Below are 21,093 nucleotides of genomic sequence, written 5' to 3'. Positions count from 1 at the left end.
TGGTGAGTGATGGGTATTGACATCCTTAACAGCGCCCTGACCCCATCAGTCTCGCTCTGTTCTTCTTTTTCCTTACACTTGCCCTGTTTTTTTTCTTTTAAATTGGCCTCTTTCATGCATAAAGCTGCTTCATCACATTTTTACCCAAAGCCACAGCCGGCGAGTCAGGGAGGGAAGGGTTGATTTGCCCTGGCTGGCATTGAGTGAGGCTTTCATCCTCTTATTTCCCTATCCCAGAAACCTTGTATGCTGTTTTTTGGCCCCCTTTTTTTTCCCCTGGTCTGCCATTTCATCTTTCCAAAAGCCCACCTGTATTGTCTTGCCCGTTCCTGGGGCTGTCGTGGGGCTCTCACAAACAACCAGCTCACCTTGTGCAGGGGCCAGGCTGCATGTTGGAGGCTCAGCATCAGGAATTAGCTCATCCCTGCTCCTTTCCCACAGCCTGGTTTCTTGTCTTGTGGGTTCCACCTGCACACAGCTGGGAGAGCTTGCCCAGGGATGGGCACCAGGCTGTAAAGCCCCAGCGCAGAGTTTCAGGTGAAGCCAGTGATGCTTGGGAGGAGTTTGGCAGCACAGGAGAAGTATTTCTACTCAGAAATTAAAATAATAATAATAATAATAATAAATCCTTATTTAACAGGTTTTGATGAAAGAAAGTGAGTTTAGATTAGATTTTAGGAAGGAATTCCTCCCTGTGAGGGTGGTGGGGCCCTGGCACAGGTTGCCCAGAGAAGCTGTGGCTGCCCCATCCCTGGAAGTTTTCCAGGCCAGGTTGGACAGGGCTTGGAGTAACCTGGGATAGTGGAAGGCGTACCTGCCCACAGTAGGAGGGTGCAACAAGAGGAGCTTTAATATCCCTTCCAACCCAAACCATCTTGGGATTCTAGGATTTTATATATCCCAGTGTTTTCCCCCGGCTGAGGCTCAGCGGGGTCCTCTCCGTGCTGCACCTCATAAACCTCAGCCTGGCAGCCCATCACCGCTTCATCTGGCCAGACATAAACCTTCACACAGGCTATTTGGAAACACGGCAGAGCTCATTTTAGACGTGTCTTATCTCCCCGCTGAGAAGCTGTTGAGGCTTAGCAAGGCTGGGTTTGCCTCCCTCCTGCAGCTCATCCACATCTCCACTCCCATCCCAGCGCTCTCCTTGCCTCCATCCCACAACAAGCTGCCGTGACGTTATCAGATGCTCCGGCACTAAAACTCCTGGCACGCAAACTCCTCGTCTTTTTTTTTTTTTTTTTTTTTGCCTTTATTGTTGCATCCATAAAACTGGCTGGGAAAACTGCTGAAGCAGGAACCCTGCTTGGTTTTAAAGGCAGCTGCAAATCAGCCCCGCTCCCCGATGCGGCACTGAGCTGGTTTTACGAGCCCTAATTAAACAGGATCTGCCCTGTGGTCCAGCTTCCACCCAGCCTATCTGAGGGATGGGATTTAATGGCTGAGCTTATGGATCTGTGTCCGTGGGCTTTGGTTCCCCTGGAAATGAACTGCAGTAGGATGGGGATGGATTGAGGTGAATGGAAACAGCCCGTGCAAAGCTGTACATCAGGCGTGTGCTTTGTTGTGGCTGAAAAATGCAGGTTGGGGACCAAGGCAACCCGTTTTAGGGCTGGAGAAGGAACAGTCTAATGCTGGTTTGTGATGCTGAAAAATGGGAATGAGCATTAAATATAAGAAATACTCATTTCTGAGGGAGTTCCAGGGCTATCAAGGCTCCTGGGTACTGCTGCTTGTAGAATACCAGGGCTGAGTGGGGTTTTGGTAACTGTGGGCTGCCTTTGACCCAAGATCCTCCTCAAAATGGTCTCTTTGTTGCTTTTCCAGTGGAAAACTTTTCAAGGTTTGTATTTACTGACATTTCTTCATGGTGGTATCTCTACAAGAGAGAAGCCTCCCTGTCCTGCTGCGACAGCACCCACCACTTGATGATTTATTTGAACCTTTGAGTCTTTCCAAGAAAGCAATTTCTTTGATATTTCTCTTGGCATTTGGAGAGGGGAAAAGGTATTTCCCACATACATTTACTGTTTTCAGCCTTCCCTTCCCTGAAATGAGGTTGATTTCTCTCTCTCTCTGTGAAAGTCAGCTGCATCTTGCAACCCATAAACAGGGTGGGGAGGACAGTTTGCACTACAGGAGCACCTGTAGTGGTGTCCATAAGGACACTGGGAATTTTCATGGCACAGCAGGATGAGAGGAGCCTTCCAGACAACTCTGTGCACCCAACACTGGGTTCCCCCAGCCGTGCCATCCCCAAGCAACAGTGAAATATCAGCAGCATCATGGTTGGGCTTAAATCTTTACTGAATCTCCATTTTTCTTTCTTTAAACGCTTACAGAATAAATGGAATTTATAATCAGAAACCATAAAATCTCTGATTTATGGCTCATCTTGATGACAATATTTAATAACTCGTGTATATTTTATTACATCTTTTTAATGCCCTGTTGTGGAATTTTACTTAGGCATTTCACCCTCTATATCAACCTGTCGCAGCACAGATGGGCTGACTTTTTTGCTCTGGGCTGATGGCAGAGCCAGGCACAGTCCAGGCTGGGCTCTTCCCAGGGCTGCCACCAGTCTGTCCAAGTGGGCACTGAAAGCAGAGCTGGACATCCAGCCGTGGTCTGGCTTCTTCCAAGAGCTGCTCCCCACATTGCGGATCTGGTGCTTTTCCCTGCCCAGGCAGCTCTTTTCCAGCATCCCCAGCCAAGTTTTGGTGCAGGTGGGGTAGATGGTGAGTTGAATATGAGTCAGCAGTGCCCTGGCAGCCAGGAGGGCCAGCCTTGTCCTGGGGGCATCAGGGAGGGGATTGTCCTGCTCTGCTTTGCCCTGGAGTGGCCTCACCTCAATATTGGGGCAGTTTGGGGGGACACAATGGAAGGAAGGGATTGAGCCATTGGAGAGTGTCCAAAGGAGGGCAATGAAAGTGGGGAAGGGCCTTGATTTGAAGCCATGTGAGGACGCTGAGGGCACTTGGTGTGTTCAGCTGGAGCAGAGGAGACTGAGGGGAGACCTCAGTGCAGTTCCAACTGCCTGGGCAGGGACTGAGCTCTGCTCTGGGGGGACCAGGGACAGCACCCAGGGAATGGCTGGAGCTGTGTCTGGGCAGGGTCAGGTTGGATTTCAGGAAAAGGTTCTTCCCCCAGAGGGTGGTTGGTACTTGGTGTCACAGCACCAAGGCTGGCAGAGCTCAAGGGGAGTTTGGATGATGCTCTCAGGCACGTGGTGTGACCCTTGGGGATGGGCCTGTGCAAGGCTGAGGGTTGGACTGGGTGATTCTTGTGGGTCCCTTCCAACTCAACATATTCTGTGATTCAGCTGTAGAGCCTCTCTTCCCTCCTCAAGGACTTTTTGCTTGGAAACGCGGAGCTATTTAGGTTATTGCTCAAGTGTGTTCTCCTCTGGAGAGCACTCCCTGCCTTTCTGGGACCATTAGTGCAAATTAGCTGCTGCATCCCATCAACCCCCAGCCTGCTGCACCCAGGGTACCAATCCTCCCCCAGCACTTGCACGGGGAGGGGATGCTCATAAACACTGGAGCTGCGTTCTGGCTTTGTCGGGAAACAGCAGCTCCCTCCATCCCTCCCTCCCAGCTGGCTTTTATGAGCTGGAATACAGAGAAAGGAGAGGGGGCTGGAGGGATGGGCAGCAGCTTGGGATGGATGTCTCTTGAGGTTTGGATGTGAGTGTGAGTCATGTGCTTGTTTAGGCACCTGCAGAGTGGATGTAAAGCCTGTACCGGGATGTGTCTAGAGCTAGTCCTAGGAGGAACTGCAGCTTGGGGCCACATGGGCCTGGTTTTAGCACAGCTGAGCCTTGCAAGAGAGCCAGGAGTGTGTGATAACATCTACATTCCTCCTGCTGAGCGTGGTCTGGCGGTTCGGTTTTCTCGCTCTGGGAGAAGGACGGTGTCCCCAGCGTGGAGCTGCTGCGGGAGCACGGCGGGGCGAGGGGCTGGGACAGGAGGGATGGCTGCGAGCACCCCGGCTCCGGAGCTGGCAGACACCCCGGGAGCTTGTCGGGAGCGTCTGGCTGTGCCGACAGTCGCTGCCCATCCATCCGGCGCTCCCGCCCGCTCCCCTCGCCTGGCTGCTCTTGGCAGGAGCCGGGTGGAGGAGCAGCCAGGTGGAGAGGAGGGAACGGGGCCAGACGCCGGCAGAGCCACCCCCCCCCGTGTTCCCGGCATCCATCCGCACGGATGGGCAGCGGCCGAGGGGCCCCGGCTGGCCAGGAGGGGTTGTGGGGCTCGGGGGGACCTGGGGACAGCAGGAGAGGCTGCAGGAGGGAAGAGGAGAGGGTGGGAAGCAGCCAGGCAGGGAGGGAAAAGCACCATGGCATCAAGCTCACCTTAATATTTTTGGCTCTAGGCATCAGAAGGATGTGGAGCTGCTGGAGTGAGTCCAGAGAGACCACGGAGATGCTCCAAGGGCTGGAGCTCCTCTGCTCTGGAGCCAGGCTGGGAGAGATGGGGGGGTTCACCTGGAGGAGAGAAGGCTCCAGGGAGACCTGAGAGCCCCTTCCAGGGCCTAAAGGGGCTCCAGGAGAGCTGGAGAGGGACTTTGGACAGGGCTTGGAGGGACAGAACAAGAGGGAATGGTTTCCCACTGCCAGAGGGCAGGGCTAGATGGGATATTGAGAAGAAATTCTTCTCTGTAAGGATGGAGAGACCCTGGCACAGGTTGCCCAGAGAAGCTGTGGCTGCCCCATCCCTGGAAGTGTCCAAGGTCAGGTTGAACAAGGCTTGGAGCAACCTGGGCTAGTGGAAGGTGTCCCTGCCCGTGGGAGGGTGGAATGAGATGAGCTTTAATATCCCTTCCAACCCAAACCAGCCTGTGATTCTGTGATATTTGGGATTCAGCTCTTTTTTGGGTTGCACTTTTTGGGTGCAGCAGGGTTTTTTGAGGCTTTGGGTGAGGTGACCACGTGCTGTCCCTCCAACAAGGAGCACATCAACTGCTTGGCTCTTGCATGGAGAAGGCAGAAACACCAACTATCTGACCCACATGTACTTTTATGCACCCACCAGGCCTGGGTGCCGATGGTTGCTTTTGAACCAAACAGAAAAACTCAGTCTCCTTCACAATGTTTTGACAGTTTTTTGGGTTTTCTCGTTGGTTGTTGTTCTTCTGTGGGGCTCAAACTGTTTTGCAAAGAACTCACAGGGCTGGATGAGATGTTTGTGCTGGGAAATCAGCCATCTTCAAAAGGGCTCCTGCTCCCTCACAAAACATTTGCAGAGTTTTCATCTGCGCGTTTTGGCTCCTCTGATACGAGGCAGGAATCATCCTGGGAATTGTCTTCCCGATGGTTATTCTGCTGTCTCTGTTAGGAAATAGAAAAAGGGAGAAATGAGAATAACTCCAACCAACAGTGAGAAAACAGACTCTGTGCTGCAGGTTGCTGGGCTTGGATGGTTCTGGGCTAAACAAGGTCAAACAAAAACCTGCCTGGTATGAGTTGAGTGGATGAGATCTCAGATCACAGGGGCTTGGGGAAATATTTGAGTGTCCCAAATTTCCCTTCCTGCATGTCATTATTTAAAATTGACTTACTTGCTTATTTTAGACCATGAGCAAAGAGGATTCCATAGAATCAAGAATCCCAGAATGGTTTGGGTTGTAAGGACCTTAAAACCCATCTCATTCCACCCCCTGCCATGGGCAGGGACACCTTCCACTAGACCAGGTTGCTCAGACCTCCATCCAACGTGGCCTTGAACAATTCCAGGGATGGGGCAGCCACAGCTTCTCTGGGCAACAGAGCCTTTGAACTTGTGTTGCTGGCTGGGAGGAGCAGGATGATTCCTGCAGAGATGGCTGCAAAAAAAAAAAAAAGTCATTGTCAGGATAAATCTCCTCCTTAGCAGTTCCCAGGTGGATGTGGCTTCCTTGAGCAGGGGCATCCCAAGGCTGGGCTGCCTGGTTCTGATCCTAAATTGTAATCTAGCCAAGGAGAAGCCTCCTGAGGAGGTAGGAAGGGATCACAACCTAATACCTTCCAGGTGATGATGGCAATGAAGGAAGGGAATTATTCATGGTCTCCACAGGCAGGAGGACAAGGAGCAGTGGCCTGGAGATAAGGAAGGGGAAGTTTTTCTGATTGGCCATTAAGAAAGTGCCCCCCAGTCGAGCAAGAGGGGGGAGAGTCTTCAGGGAGGGAATCCAGGCGCCAGCCACAGCGTGGAGATGGATGGTAATGGAGATGATGAAGGGAAGGATCTTTAGACAACACCAGAGGTCACCCTGTTGACCCACACCAGCTCCCTCCTGGCCCTCCAGTCTGTGTGGTGCCATGATAAATTCCACTTCCCTGACTTTACTGCGGGCGCTTTATCGCTCGACTTAATGGCTGGGAAATGTCTGCACTTGACTGCTCCGTGAAGTTGAGTCTGTCTGTGATCCTCGGGTCTGAGCAGCAATTCACTGATGGCAAAGGGATGATGCCTTTTTATTATCTTCCCTCTCAGAGCCTGGGCTCCAGGTCCTGGCTCCTCTTTGCCACCGATTTTTCCCTTTATGACCTCGTTCCGTCCCTGCTGCCTCAGAGATTTGCACGAGCTGCCTCTGGGAGGGTGTTTTTGGAGCTTCCACCCTCTGAGTTCTGGTTTGGAGATGGTTCTGTTAAATCTGAGATGGGTGGGTGTCATGGGGCTCCCTGACAGTGCCGTGACCCCTTTGGATACGGGCTGGAGAGCAGGAATCAGGTGTGGAGAATGCTGCTGGCAGCAGATGTGCGCAGTGCTACCAACCCTCCTGTTTTTACTGCAGGTCTCCGAGGTCTCATCAGAGTTGATGCTTTTCTTAATGTTTCTGGCACCATGTGATTGCAGAGGAATCTGGGCTTTGGTTGAGCAGCCTCTTGGAGATACTGGGATTGCAGGAAAAAGCATGGAAATACGGTTGGAATCTGTCAGCTAATAAAACCAGCCCATCTTAATTATGGCTGTTTTTATTTTAGATGTCAAAATGAAGGTCTGGGGGGGTCTGACTTGGAGCAGTGGATGGTGTGGGGGGGCTCCCAGGGGGAATTTTGGAGGGGTGAGGTGCTGTGCTGGGTTGGGTTGTGGTGGTGGAGGGGCGATCCTGTTGTTGCAGGTGCAAAGCACGGGGAGCTTTGACTCATCCCCGGAGGGGGCCGGACGTGCTGGAGGCTTTTATTTAGGGAAGTAAGGGAGGGCTGGTGTTTGAAGCAGAGCCAAGGCTGCAGGGATGTGTCCCTGGGCTGGGACGAGCAGCGTGGCCGTGGGCGATGCCGCAGGGTGGGAGCGAGTGGGTGCTGGCAGCGTCCTTCCAGCTGCCTCCAGGCTGGGCTCTCCATGGAGCCTCCACCTTTCCTTGGTCTGAGCAGTGCATAAACACCGAAGCAACGTGTGTCCCTTTCCAGAGGCTGTTACAGGGAACTGTGAGCAGGTGCCGGGAGCAGCAGAGGAACTGTCGCCATCAGCGGCTTTTTGCTAATCTGATCCAAAGGTTCCCGTTGGGAATGTGGCTGGAGCGGTCCCTGCTCTCCCTGAGTATGCAAATGGCAGCGTGCAAGCTCCTGGTGTCTCTCTCAGGTTGGAGGGAAACAAAGGATGCTGATGCACGAGGGATTTTCCTGTCCCCGCCCCAGTTTCATGCTTGTACATCCACATCTTTTGCTTTGCTCCGTTTGCCCATTCCCAAACTCACACCAGGGAATGATGTGCAAGGATGGAGAAAGCCACCTTTAAAAACCTGAATCCCAGAATGGTTCAGGTTGGAAGGGACTTCAAAGCTCATCTAATCCAACCCCCTGCAGTTCTCAGGGACATCTTCAACTAGACCAGGTTGCTCAGAGTCCATCAGTGCACATTTTCCCCCAGAAAGTTCCTATTGCAAAATTCCTGGGATCATTTCCATTTTTCTTTTTTCCCCCCAGAGAAACTGATTTTCAATTGGGAAAATCTAAATCTGGGTGTTGGCTGCTTGCCTGGAAGGAGCTCAGTGGTTTGGCTAAGCCAGGGATTGTCCTTGCTGGCCAGGGAGACCTGCTGGGAAGCAGCAGGAAGCTCCTCCACCCTCCTGGTCCTCCCTGCAAGGCAACTTTCCATGTTGTGTCCCATCCACAAGGAGTTTGTGAAACCCAGGTGACTCTTCCAGGAGCTGGGAGATAGCTGGAATGTCCTTGCATTAGCTGAACAAGGGGAGAAAGGAATCCATTCCGTGGAAAATTTGCATTTTGGGAATTTTTGCTGATAGGGGGAAGTTGGAGGATTTTTTTTTCCCATTTAAACATATATATATGTGTATATATATATATATATATATGAGTTCCAGTGGCTTTCCATTTCCTCATCAGCTCTCTGTGAGATGCCATTTCTGCAGGCAGTGTATGCCTTTTTTTCCCCTCAGGAAATGTTCTAATATCAATTTAATTTTGACTCTCACAACTGCATCTATCCCGTGGGGAACCTGCTCCGCGGCCTCGCCAAGAAAGTGTTTCCTCTTAGCTGCGAGTTCATTTTCCAGTTTAAAACCATCATTCAGTCATTCCTAATGAAAGATATAATCAACTTTCAGGCTTCATGGCTTAGCTGAGCCCTTAATGGAGGTGGGGAAACAATTCTGGCCGTGGCTCAGCCCTTATTTCCCATGGCAGGAGTCCTGGCACCTCGCAAAGGATGGATTTCACCGAGTGAAACTGCTCCCAGAGGGATTAGAGCCAATCCACGTGGATACAACTCCAGGAGTTTCTCCCCTGGGATGTGTTCTGCCATCCCAGGGGGATTTGTTCCTGCTCTGTCATTGTGGCTCCACAAATCCTGCAGAAGCAGATGATAAAGAATTTGGTCCAAGCTTGACTTAAAACAAAAGGAAAAGAAGGAGAAAACAAACCCAAACAACAACAACAAAAAAGGCAAAACCACAGTTTGTGTCCCATCTGATTGGATTTTCGTGCCCACACGTCTGCTCTGCTTAAATGTTTTGGGAGTGCCAGGGGGAATAATCTCTGTTTTCCGTGCTGTGCCACAGGAAGGGGTTGGGTTGTTCCAGACCTTGCTGAATTCCACCAAGGATGCATTTCCACACATCCCCCGCCGTGTCCACATCTTCCCGCCCTCCGTGGAAACACAAATGGAAATAGCACCAGGAAAATAGGATCAGGTGGAAGGAGGGAGGAGTAGGAGAGCTGGGAGGCACGACAGGGCTGGGCTGGGAATGAGGTAGGGTTAAATAAGGACATGGAGCCAGGTGGATGTTAATCCAGTGAGTGTTTAGTCAGCCTTGTGGAAGAGGAGCCCTGTGCTGGTCTGAGTGGAGGCAAGCCCTGGAAATCCTGGAATAGGGTGGAATAGAACAGAATAGAATAGAATAGAATAGAATAGAATAGAATAGAATAGAATAGAATAGAATCATTTTGGTTGGAAAAGCCCTGGAAGATCACCAAGTCCAACTGTTCCCCAGCACTGCCACACCCACCACTGAACCATCTCCACAAGTGCCACATTACATGGTTTTTTAATGCCTTCAGGAACGGGGATTCCACCAGTGCCCTGCTACCAGAAAACAATGCCCCTAAGGAGCATGATGTGCCCCAGGGCAGGGAAAGGGGTTGTAGGGATGAGCTCATCCCTCAGCCAGGGCTGGATTCTTTCTCTGCCCTGGGCTTTTAGGTTTCCCCCTTCCCTGTTCGACCCCGGAGCTGCCTGTGAAGCAACAAAATTAGAGAAATTGGGGAATAAGCAAAAACTCCAAATCCTCTGTCCCTCCCCCTCTCCCCCCCAAAAAAACCCCAAACAGATGAGCCAAGAGAAATTTTTAATTGAAATGTGTGGGAACAAATTACCTGACAATCCAAACAGAGGCGTTTGGAACCGGCGCTCGAGCTTCTCGTCCAGGAAATATTGAAGCGTCACGACCTGACACTTCCAGAACTCACCCATAAAGCTTCTGAAGTGAAAAATTAATCCGAAGTAACCACTTTTCCTGCTTTCCAGAAGCCAGATTGGCTTTTGATAAATGCTTATAACTCCTCAATAGATCCCAGTCAACTGAGCTCAGCTTTTCCCCGTTGCCTGGTGTGACTCCCTGGAGCACCGGAGGGTTGGAATGTCCGTGGGGCTGGTCTGGGTGTTGGTGATGGCTCTGGATACCTGGAGCATTTCCATTCCTGCCTCCTCTCCTTTCGCTGTCCCTGTCAATCCACGTCCATCATTCCTTCTTGCAGCACTGTTGCTGCTGCCTTTTATCCCTCTGAATCTGTCTCGTGGGATTAAGCATGAAACGGAGGGTTGGAGCATATAATAGCAGGGCTGTAATTACCTGATGAATACAGTGTAATTACACCGTGGTAAAGCTTTTGGAGAACCTCACCACCTCCCACTAGCCCCTAGAACTGGAATTTCTCTCCATTTGAGCTCTAAGGTTACCCACATCTCCACAATTGTGGCTTTGGCTTCTTGGTCACCGTGGAAGGGTATTTTTAGCATTCAGTGGCACCACTGATTTTTCACTTACACTCTAATTAATTTGCAGCCATGGGGCCTTGGAGTTGTACAAGTGGAGCGGAAATTACGGGTGTGGGAAGTGTATCTGGGGTGTAATCACACCGTGATTGCTGGGCAGTCACACCCCTCCTGCTCTCAGCACAGAGCCACGTTAAAGTTTTGGTGACACCTCCCTGGGGTCTGTTGGCACGGGTTTGGTCGGGTAGAGGGATCCGAGCTGCCACAGATCCCTCCATCCAGGTGCAAACGGGTTGGACCTTCTCACTCTCCCCAACTCCCTGACAGGAGGTTGGAGCCACATGGGGGTCGGGCTCTGCTCCCGGGGAACAAGGGACAGGGAAAGAGGACAAGGCCTCAAGCTGTGCCAGGGGAGATTCAGTTTGGGCATCAGGAGGAATTTCTTCCCTGAAAGGGTTGTCAGGCATTGGAAGGGGCTGCCAAGAGAGGTGGTGGAGTCCCCATCCCTGGAGGTGTTCAAGGAATGGCTGGGCTTGGCACTCAGTGCTGTGGGCTGGGGGACAAGGTGGTGTCTGGTCAAAGGTTGGACTTGATGATTTTGGAGGTCTTTCCCAACCATAATGATTCTGTGATTCTGTGAAACCTCATTCCTGCTGATTTGTCCTGCTTGCAGCTTCAAGCCCATCAACCCAGCCTGGACGTGGCTTGGTGGCACCACTCAGCAAACTTCAGGTTCATCTTGATGAGTGACCCAAAGCTCATTACCCCCCTCCTTGCACATCATCATCCCCCTCACTCCCTTAAAACCAGCCCAGCCATTTTGCTGCCTTTTGGAGCTGCTCGTTGGGATACACAGACAACAGAATGGATTTTTATTATTATTAAACTCCCAGCGCCTGTTTCCCTGTCAGTGTAACAGGGCTAATGAAATGTCCCCACTGCTCATGGGCCTTGGGAGGACAATTTGGGCTGGTTCTCCACCACATTTGGAAGAGGTGAAATGCTGGTTGCTGTTATTTATTACAGATCTGGTTTACTTAGCACCGGGTTTATTGAGTCTGTCTCCCACTTGCAAACACCGACCACAGTTCCCAGCACTGCTCCCAGTGCCAGGGATCCTTCCTGTTGCTGCTGAGTTGCCAGCTGGACTTGTTGTGGACTCCAGCTCAGGACAGTGGGCCAGGTTCATCCCTGGTGTAACATCATTGACTTTAATTAGGCTACGCCAGGGAGGAATTTGGCCCACTCCATTTGCTTGCTGTGTGCCCGTGCCAGGAGAAAGGCACGGCGGGTGCCAGCCTGTGACAGCCCCATTTCAGCATGGGACAAGTCCCTGCATCCCTGTCTGCTGTGGGGCACCAGCATCCCTGATGGGGAGAGAAGGGGCAATCCAACAGCAAGCTCATTATAGGACTTCGTGTCTCACGAGGCTCCAGATTTCAGCTCCCCGTCCTCTTCCCTGACTGCCTGGAGGGGAAAAAAAGCAGGAGGGGGAAAAACGGGCAGCAGATCCTTAAATAGTACAAGGTTTGACTGAAAGCTGAAGAGCTGCTGCTCTCAGGCCCTCTGGATCAGACCCAATTCACTCCTTAGTTGCTTGTAACTGGCATCAGAACATGTGCTTAGAAGCAAAACCTCGTCTCCTGGTGGTACCTACCTGCTTTACTCACAGCCCCGGGCAGGGCAATTTTGGGAGGCTCCTTCTCTCCTTGTCCCATCCCTTGCAGGCCCCTGGGGTGGGTGACAGTCACTGCCACAGTCTCACCTCAGTCACCCCCCCAGGCAGGCCCAGGACCCCTCCAACACCTCAGCTCTGCTTCCCGTTGCCTCCCGCGCGCTGCCTGGAGGCGGCCGCTGCCCGGGGAGAGAATTTGGTTGCCTGGTTCAAAGCAGAGGGAAAGTTTCTGTGCTGGCAGATCTGGGGCAGAGTTTTAAGAGCGTCTGTATTTTCTCCCTCTCCCTCTGAAGCGAGGCACATCCAAGGATGCAGCCCCTGGCTTTCATCCTCCTCACCGCAGGCGCTGGGAGCCGCTCGCCTCTGAATCCACTCTCCCGGCGCCACATTTCCTGGGGTGTTTTAGAGAGTGGCTCTGGCTTGCTAAATGCAGGGGCATTCTAAAATATCTATATATGAAATTAGGTCTAAATGCAACAAAACTGTGGCTTTTGGTGCATCACACCCCCCACCCCACCCCCAGTCTGCTGGGATGAGCTGGATGCTGCGGTGGGATGAGGTGGTGCCCTGGTGGGATGAGGGGTGTTGTGATAGTGGGTGTTGTAATGGGATGAGGTGGGTGCTGTGATGGGATGAGATGGGTGCTGTGATGGCATGAGATGGGTGCCCTGGTGGGATGAGATGATGGTGGGATGGGATGAGGTGGGATGGGATGGAAGGAAGTGGGTGCTGTGATCGAATGAGGTGGTGCCCTGGTGGGATGAGGTGGGAGCTGTGATGGGATGAGGTGGCTGCTGGGATGGGTTGAGGTGGTGCTGTGATGAGATGAGGTGGAGCTGTGATGGAATGAGGTGGGATGTGGTGGGATGAGGTGGTGCTGTGGTGGGATGAGGTGGGTATTGTGATGGGATGAGATGGATTCTGTGATGGGATGAGGTGGGATGTGATAGGATGAGGTAGATGCTCTGATGGGATGAGGTGGATTCTGTGATGGGATGAGGTGGGATGTGATGGGATGAGGTGGATGCTCTGATGGGATGAGGTGGGTGTTGTGATGGGATGAGGTGATGCTGGGATGGGATGAGGTGGAAGCTGAGAGGATGAGGTGATGCTGGGATGCGATGAAGTGATGCTGGGATGGGATGAAGTGATGCTGTCAGGTGCAGACAAAGGGATTTATCTGCAGCTCAGCCACACTCAGGTTTGCATCTCCCACCATTTCCTCTGCAGAACTGCCACCCTGCTCGTCCCCAGCCCCTCTCCTCTGGGGGCTGTGAGGTCCTTCTGTACCCGTGTCTGCACGTCCCGGGTTATCTGAGGACACGGGGGGCAGGGAGCAGCAGGTTTGATGACAGCAGGGACACGCATGGAAAAGCTGTGGTGCAAACAGTTGGAAACTGATAACTAGCAGTGATGCCTTTGCCAGGAGGGGAAAAAAAAAGCCTGTAAATTCACTTTGTTTTGATATTCAAATACTCCTTTCTGTGTATGTGCTAATGGGCACGCTGGTGTTATGGCATTATTAGAACAAAATATTCAGATGATTCCTAACAGAATTTGTGTTTCACAAGCTGCATGGAAATGTTGGCTTGGAAATGAGGCTAATGTTAGGGGACTGTTTCTCTCAGGGGATAATAATTGGCCTGAGCAGCTCTGCAGGGCTGGAGTTTGGAGTGTGGGATCCAGATAACTTCTCCCAGGACAGGGCTCAAGAAATCCCTGATAGACAAAACCTCCCTTCCCAGCATGGAAAGAGATCCCTACATAAAGACCAAGAGGAGCCTCCTGCCCTCAATCCCTCTTTCCCACCTGCTTCCCAGCTCTGTGGGATATGCAAGGCTGTTTTGAAAGGGCAGTTTGCAGATGGCACAGCTGAACCTCGTTCAGCATTCCCCCAGCTCTCCTCCCAGCACCATCAGCTCCACACCTGGATTCCTCAGCTGAGGCTGGGTCAAGGCTCTTAGCTCTGCCTTCCCACCGAAAGGAGCAGCAAATCAATGCAGGCCTAATAAAGGATGATTGGGAATTGCTAATAGGAGCCTGGGAGGGCAGCTCTGCCTCCTGGAGCCAAGATGAGTATGGATTTTCTTGTGCTGGGGACTGTAAATGCTTTTGAATTCCCCAGGGAGCCCTGGATGTTCACCTTCTCCCTTCACCCTCGGTGTTCTGCTGAAGCCTTAAGAAAGGAGCCTGGTAAAGTCAATTACTCGGGTTAATTAGCTGGTGGTGGTGGGGAGGGCTCAGCCTGTTCCTGCTGGGTGGGAAGGAGTGAGCTGGGACAGGGTGCTGGGGGCAAGGATCCCCGTGGTGAAGGGCATGGTCAGATTGGATATTAGGAAGAAATTCCTCACTGTGAGGGTGGGGAGGCCCTGGCACAGGTTGCCCAGGGAAGCTGTGGCTGCCCCAGCCCTGGAAGTGTCCAAGGCCAGGTTGGATGGGGCTTGGAGCAAACTGGGCTAGTGGAAGGTGTCCCTGCCCATGGCAGGGGAGTGGAACAAGATGAGCTTTAATGTCCCTTCTAACCCAAACCAATCTTTGATTTTATGATAAAATCATCTGTCCTGCTCCTGCCCTGGACAGAATTTTGTCCCCATCCCACAATAAGTGTGGAGGGGCAGGGAGGGATAAATGGGGGCAGGGAATGGGAGCACAGCCTGGAAAGGCTCTCACTGCCTTGGTGCTGGGTTTCAATTCTGGCTCCCGGTGGCTGCTCACTCCAGACTTGCCTTATTTATGGACTCACATCTCCCCCACTCTTCTCCCTCCAGCAGCCACGGGCCCAGCACCCTGCAGCTCCCCATCACTGATAGATCATCCTTGATAAACACACTCCTCTGCTCTGCATTCAACAGCCAAACCCCTCCCGCCCTTCATGTTGGTGCTGCTGGGGGATGATGAATGAAATCCAAGCCGGGTTTGATTCATACAAGTTGTGTTCACCTTGCAGAACAGGCTGTCACCAAAAATAATAAACCTCCTTGTTTTAATGCCCAGAGAGGCTGTTGGACGAGCAGCAGGACGGGTTTAGATCCTCTTCCAAGGAAAAGGACGCTTTTGAGAAAGACGGATTGTGAGCCACGGGATGGCTGCACCATCACTAAATAATAATTAGGGCCGTGTCTGGAGGCTGCGTGGGGAGCAGGGACCTGCCAGGCCATGTGTGGCACTGATGTTCTGGACAGGACAGTTCCTGACCATGGCCCATGAGGTCTAAATGCTGTTGCCAAGAACAGGGGGTTGGCAGTGAGAGGTGAGGTGACCTGTCCCTTTGCCATCCAGGAGGGACGGTGGCACTGCCCCGGGTGCTGTGGCTTCCTGGGTCCTGCAAGGATGGTGACCAAGGGGGCTTTACCAGGAGAGGAAAAACCCTGCTGGGTGACTGTTCCCCCCTTGATTTCTGTAGTTCATCACTTGAATTTTTCTCCCAGCACAGCCCTTCCTTGGGCTCATGCCTGCTTCCAAGAGGTTTTCCCTTTGGAGCAAATGCACTAGCACAGTATCCAGTGAGGCTGTATCCTCATCTTTCTCCTTTTTGGGCAGCACCTCAGGTCATGATGCCTGTTTCTGGCCCCCTCTTGGCCTCTTGGTCCTTCTCCCTTGGGATGCTCTGCTGTCTCCTGCCTTGGGATGTGATTCCCAGAGCCTCGTCCTCATCTGTGCCCATGGCATTGAGGCAAAAACGTGCTAATGGGGGGAAAAGTTAACCACGTTTACTGAACTGAGAAAAAGGTTGTTTTTATATCCCTTTATTGGAATATAAAGACAGCTTTTATAACCTTTTAAAGGGGCATAAAAGCAGCTTGGAGACGAGAAAGCTCGCTCCAGTGGAAGGCAGGGAAAAGGAAAGGGAAGGGGGTGGAGCAAACATTTGCCTTGTTCTGAGGTTGGGAGTAGCCAAGGGGGTGGATGGGGCTGCTGGGACCCCAGGTCCAAGGTGATTGTGGTGTCACCTCCCTCGGGGAGGTTTGGAGCCCTTGCTGGTGTTAACAGCCCTGGCTCTGGGCTCTGACACATGTTTCTCGTCTCCACAACTGCAAAGCCAGTTCCTCAGAGCCCTCCCAGGAGGGGCAGGTGTTGGACTTAATGAGCAAACCTCTTTTATTTCATTTTTCTCCACGGTCTTCTGTGAATAAATATTGCTTTGGCTTCGTTCCTCCTGGAATGAGGCAGGAGGGAGGATGTAAAGCTCTGGCTTTGAGGCTGGAGGGAAAGTTTGCTCTGTAACTGCTCCAGCCTCTCCTCTGACACCCAACCTGTCTGGTGGGACTGTGGGGCTCTGGGGTGGACCAGCTCCCAGCCTCGGTGGCCCAGGAAGTACTGGCTAATTTGGGATCTGGCACTGGCACACTCATGGATAGGGTTATCCTCGTTCCCTGCAGCATTTTGGGTGTGCTGCAATCCCCCTCCTCCACGGCACGGGATTCTCTGCCTCCCGCCCGTCCCAGCCAGCTGTGGTTGGGGTGTGGATGAAAGCAGCACCTTGAAATCCCGGAGGAATCTCTTTCCACCTCTCCCAGAGCTCCTGGACAGTGTCCTGAAAGCATTTGGCGTTAAAGCCCAGCCAGCTCCTGCTGGCACCCTCCTCCCGGGCCGGAACTGGATTTTCTCCATCCGGCAGAGGAGATGTGCCTTTTCCTTTCCCTGGTTCCCGCAGCGGTCGCTCTGACGCGACATTAAAAGAGGAGAGTGACCTTTCCAGCGCTCTCCAGCTCCGGGGAGGGCAGAGCCGAGCCCCTGCGTGCAGCGGGGCACAGCTGGAACCAGGAGAGGTGGCGAGGCTCGCCCGTCCCCACGCCGTCTCCCAAAGAATCTGCTTCCCAGATAATGTTGTGGGGCTGGAAAGAGGACGGGAGCGGGAGCAGCTGCTTCTAATTTCGCTTCCTGAGGGAGGGAGGCGACGCTGAGAGCACCCCGCATCCTCGGCACATATTTTTCATCATTATAGGCAGAAATGCCAGAGCGGTGACAGATATTAATGCAGTTCACACCGGGAGAAAATCTTCTTTCCATCAGACTCCATGTGCTGCAAGAGGGCAGTGCCATTTGCAGCCCCGGGGAGGATGCGTTTGAAAGGTGACGTGTTTTTTACCCGGGAAGTTTTATTCCGAGACAAAGTTCCGTTTGGAGAAAGGGGCCCCTGAAACCATCCCACTGGGGTCAGGGGGTCGCTCCGTGCCCACATCACAGACCCGGGTGAAGGTGCATTTGCAGCAGTGCTGGGAATCAATCTGGATTTTGGTGTAACTCACATTCCCCTCCGCCGGCTCTGCCACGGCTTCGTGTCACCACTGGGGTGCTGTTGCCCCATGTGGCAATTTTGGTGACCTGGGGCCCCGTCCTGCCCCAACCCACGATAATTCTGTGAGGTTTTCATCCTTATCCCACAGAGAACTGCACCTCCTTGCACCCCTCAGCCTCCTTTTATTTGCTTATCCCACTAAATATTCATCAGTAACATTTAAGACAAAGGAAAGAGATAATTACAAGGGGAGAGTTTTTTTGCAGTATTAAAGGTTAACAGAATTCTTGGCATTTGTGCCTTGTCGATCTCCATGTAATTATGCTCATTTCCCAGAATTCAGAGGCGACTGTGCCTGTTAACGCTCAAAGATGGTACCCCGGGAATTAAATTTATGAGATCATTTCTCAAAATCTCCAGATTCAAACCAAGCATCTTGCTTAATGGCAGGACTATTATTAATATTATTCTTGGAATGCAGAGAGCCGTGAGGGTCAGAGGACCAGTGGCAAAACTCAAATTGATCCAGGCAGACAGCAAAGAGCCTGGATTTTTTTTTCCCAAGGAATATACTCGAGCAATTTGGCAACTTCAGGGAAGCACGTTGGGTGTTGCAAGGGTGCTGTTTGAGGTAAAAAAAACCCCTCTTTTTGGCTGCAGCTGGTGGGCAGTCAGAAAGGAAAGATTGGACCTCCCCCTCCTCGTTTTTGGGTGATATAAACTGAGATATCTGCTCCTCTCTGGGCGCCTGGTTTGTGGTAGGAAAGGGTTTGTTTTTGTGGGGACACTGAGCTGGAGAGGGGGGAATGTGGTGGTGGACCAGCACCAACCAGGGACATTCATCTTTTTGTTTCTCCTTGCAGTTTGGGATGTGTGTGTGAGATCCAGACGGGCTGGGGAAGGCTTGGTTGGTGTGCGTTGTTTGGGACCATCCCAGGAGAAGGCACAGCAACTCTTGGAGCTGCTTCTCCAAAGGGTTATCCAGGGTGGAACCTCAGGGGGGTAGACTCTTGTGTTTTCACATTAGAGGGAGCTGTGCTGGAGCTCCCAAATATCCATGGTGAGACCTGAGCAGTGTCTGGCTTTGCTTTTCAGCCTATTCAGCTTTTTCCCTTTTCACTTGCTGCTGGGTTGGGTTGTGGAGCTCTGGGTTAATGTCACACTCTTATAAAATGCTGTCACTTGGTTAATGGCATGGTTTTATCCCACACCATCAGCTGTCCCTGGCACCTGAGCCACGCTGATCAAACTGCTGTGGGTGCAGAGAGAGTGCACAGGGTATTTTTTGGGTGTTAATACAGTGCCATAACCTCACAGCAGAGCCCCGAGAAACGGATTTATGTAAAACCAATATTGATTTGTACCAAGGATCAATCCCAGTTCATAATTCTCACTGTGCCAGTGTGGCTTGGTGGCTCCTCAATCATTGTTTTAACTCTCTGCAGAGGTGTTTGATATTAAGACTGGATGCACAGAGGTGTTGGTTCTTGAGCACGTGTATTGTGTTGGCTGGGCTGTTGGAAAAGGCCCAAACACCGAGGACTGTGGGAGGAAGAAGTAATCTTAGGGGAAAAGCCAGGCCTTGAGGGATGCTGTGCATCCTCCTGATGTCGTGTCCTGCAGCACTGCCTGGCCCATCTGGAGTGTACAAAGGGTCACGGGATGGTTTGCATTGGAAGGGACCTTAAAGCTCATCTTTTTCCACCCCCTGCCGTGGGCAGGGACAGCTTTCACTAGAGCAGGTTGCTCCAAACCTTGTCCAACCTGGCCATGAACACTTCCAGAGGTGAGGTGTTCAGCATCCTCGAGGATGCTGCCGTGTATCTCTGTGTTTGAGGGCTGGCAGTGTTGCGAGGGGTATTTTGGCTTTCCTTTTCCTCTGGTGGTGCATTCTCAGTCACCTATTGAGCTGCTGCAGGGTGATAAATCCCGAGCTGGGTCGGATTTACAACCTTTGTCAGGGCACCTGGTCCTGCAGCCCCTTGGCTGAGGCTTTGCAGCTCAGCCAGGGGCGCCCTGGAAGGAGTTAACTGGTGCTTGAAAATTCCGAAGTCCCTGAGCACGATGACAGCAAGCCACAAACCCGAGCCCAGCAGTTTTTTAAAGGGCAAACAAAATGTTCCTTTTTTACTGCGAGGCTCCTGGTGCAAAGTGCAGGCAGAGCAGGGCAGCCGATCCCAGCGTGGCTTTAGGGGAAGGCTCCCAAAAGCACATTTTATTGAAATTTAATGGGATGGTTACTGTAAGTTTATCTAAACCGCAGTTAAATATTAACAGCATCTCTAGCAGGGATTAATGGGGTCTCCTGCGCTGTTTTTTAAACACCGTGAAGTGCTGGGAGTCACTGCTGCTTCCAGTGCGAGGGACTGAGGGCTGAGCGCCCCTGAGGATGCTGCTTGCATTCCAAAAACTGCCCTAGAAACAGCCCTGAACAGGCAATTTCTCCAGCTCGGAGCAGGGAATGCCTTTGGGGCGAGAAGGGCTCAAAATGGCTCCAGCCAAGTAAGGCTCTTAATCATTGTTTCTTAATTGGGGCCACCGTTAACGAGGGGCTAAATGAGTCAGTGAGCTGAGCTGGAACCCGCGTCCTTTGTGGCTTTGAATGTCTGTAGACACGGAGGGCTCAGTTATTCAGGAAAAGCTCCCCCGGACTCGTGTGTCATTCACCTGACTAATGCCAAGAAAATTAAGCACTTTTTGTGCAACTCGGAGCGTATTGGAGAATGATGTGGTGTGCGATAGCACGGCTGGGGTTAGAAAATCATGTTTTCATTTGGAAGGAACGAGAATGTCTCGAGCATAAATTATGTTTCTGATCATATTTGGCCATTCCAGATTAAAAATAAATTTCCACTCTGGGGTTATAGATTGCCATCTATCAGCTTCCTGAAAAGGGAAAAAAAGGAATTAAAAGAGAAATCTGGCTGTACAAATTGCCTTGCTATGACCTACTTATTGGAAGGAGGTGTTTTTTTTTTGTTCTCTAGGAATGAAATCTGTTGGTGTGGGGAGGTGTGGGATTGTATGGATGTAGGTTTGCAGGGAAATATAAGGGTACAGGTAGATGAGAGGATCTTTAACTTAACCTGTTAAGTGAAATAAGGTGGGAGAATTGCGTTAGATATTTCTGAGAAAGCGGGGAAAAAATGCAGCAATGGTGTTGTTTTACTTCATTGAAGAACTTTAACTGCAAATTTGCATCTGGTTATCGGCCTTTGGGGCCACTCAGATCTGCAGATTAGCTGCTTAAGGCTTGGCTTTGCTGAAAAAGCCTGAGAGTGGGGCAGTGTTTGCTGAAGGGTCCTTGCAGAAGGAGCTGGGGTCCCTTGCAGCAAGCCAAAATCCATAGTTCTTCCTCGTGGGACGTTTTTGGGACTGATCAGCTCTCTGCTCTGCCTGCAAGCCTCCCCCTCCCCGAGATGCTCCTTTGGGAAGCAAACCCACGGGCTCCCTGTCCTTCTAACCCCTTCTCCATCCATGCTTTCCTCATCCTCCCTGCCAGCTCCCATCTCCCGGGGGGGTGGAAACCCTTCCCTCGGCTCCATCCTCGCCGCTGCATCACTTCCCACCCGTCCAGCCCTTGCTGCTTCTGCCGCCCTGTTTGTGGTCTCGGCCAGGAGAGGGGGGCCTTTAGCCTTGCTGGGAAGGAGGAGGTTGAGGGGACAGATACGGAGACACAGATACACCTCGAGCGTGCCTGTGCCTTGCTCCTTCTGTTCGTCTCCTGCCTGTTGCTCGCAGTG

At 51.9% G+C, this 21,093-nt stretch overlaps 1 protein-coding gene across 3 annotated transcripts in view; it reads left to right on the top strand.

Annotated features, from left to right (window-relative positions):
- LOC113952903 (protein CEPU-1) overlaps positions 1–21,093 on the top strand; it is a 231,655-nt gene that overhangs the window by 68,142 nt on the left and 142,420 nt on the right. Inside the window, exon 1 of one of the 3 annotated variants that reach the window (XM_027655450.1) lies at positions 17,157–17,184. The exons of the other annotated variants lie outside the window; for them this stretch is intronic. Coding sequence (XP_027511251.1) covers positions 17,172–17,184 — 13 coding nt within the window. The 5' untranslated portion in view covers positions 17,157–17,171. Of the gene's footprint in view, positions 1–17,156; positions 17,185–21,093 lie in introns of those variants that run through there. 3 annotated transcript variants of the gene reach the window in all.

This window comes from Corapipo altera, unplaced genomic scaffold, assembly GCF_003945725.1.
Source record: "Corapipo altera isolate COAL_440 unplaced genomic scaffold, ASM394572v1 71, whole genome shotgun sequence".
Lineage (NCBI taxonomy): Eukaryota > Metazoa > Chordata > Aves > Passeriformes > Pipridae > Corapipo > Corapipo altera.
The sequence above is the reverse complement of the archived record's forward strand: the minus strand, read 5'-3'. Positions and strand labels throughout refer to the sequence as shown.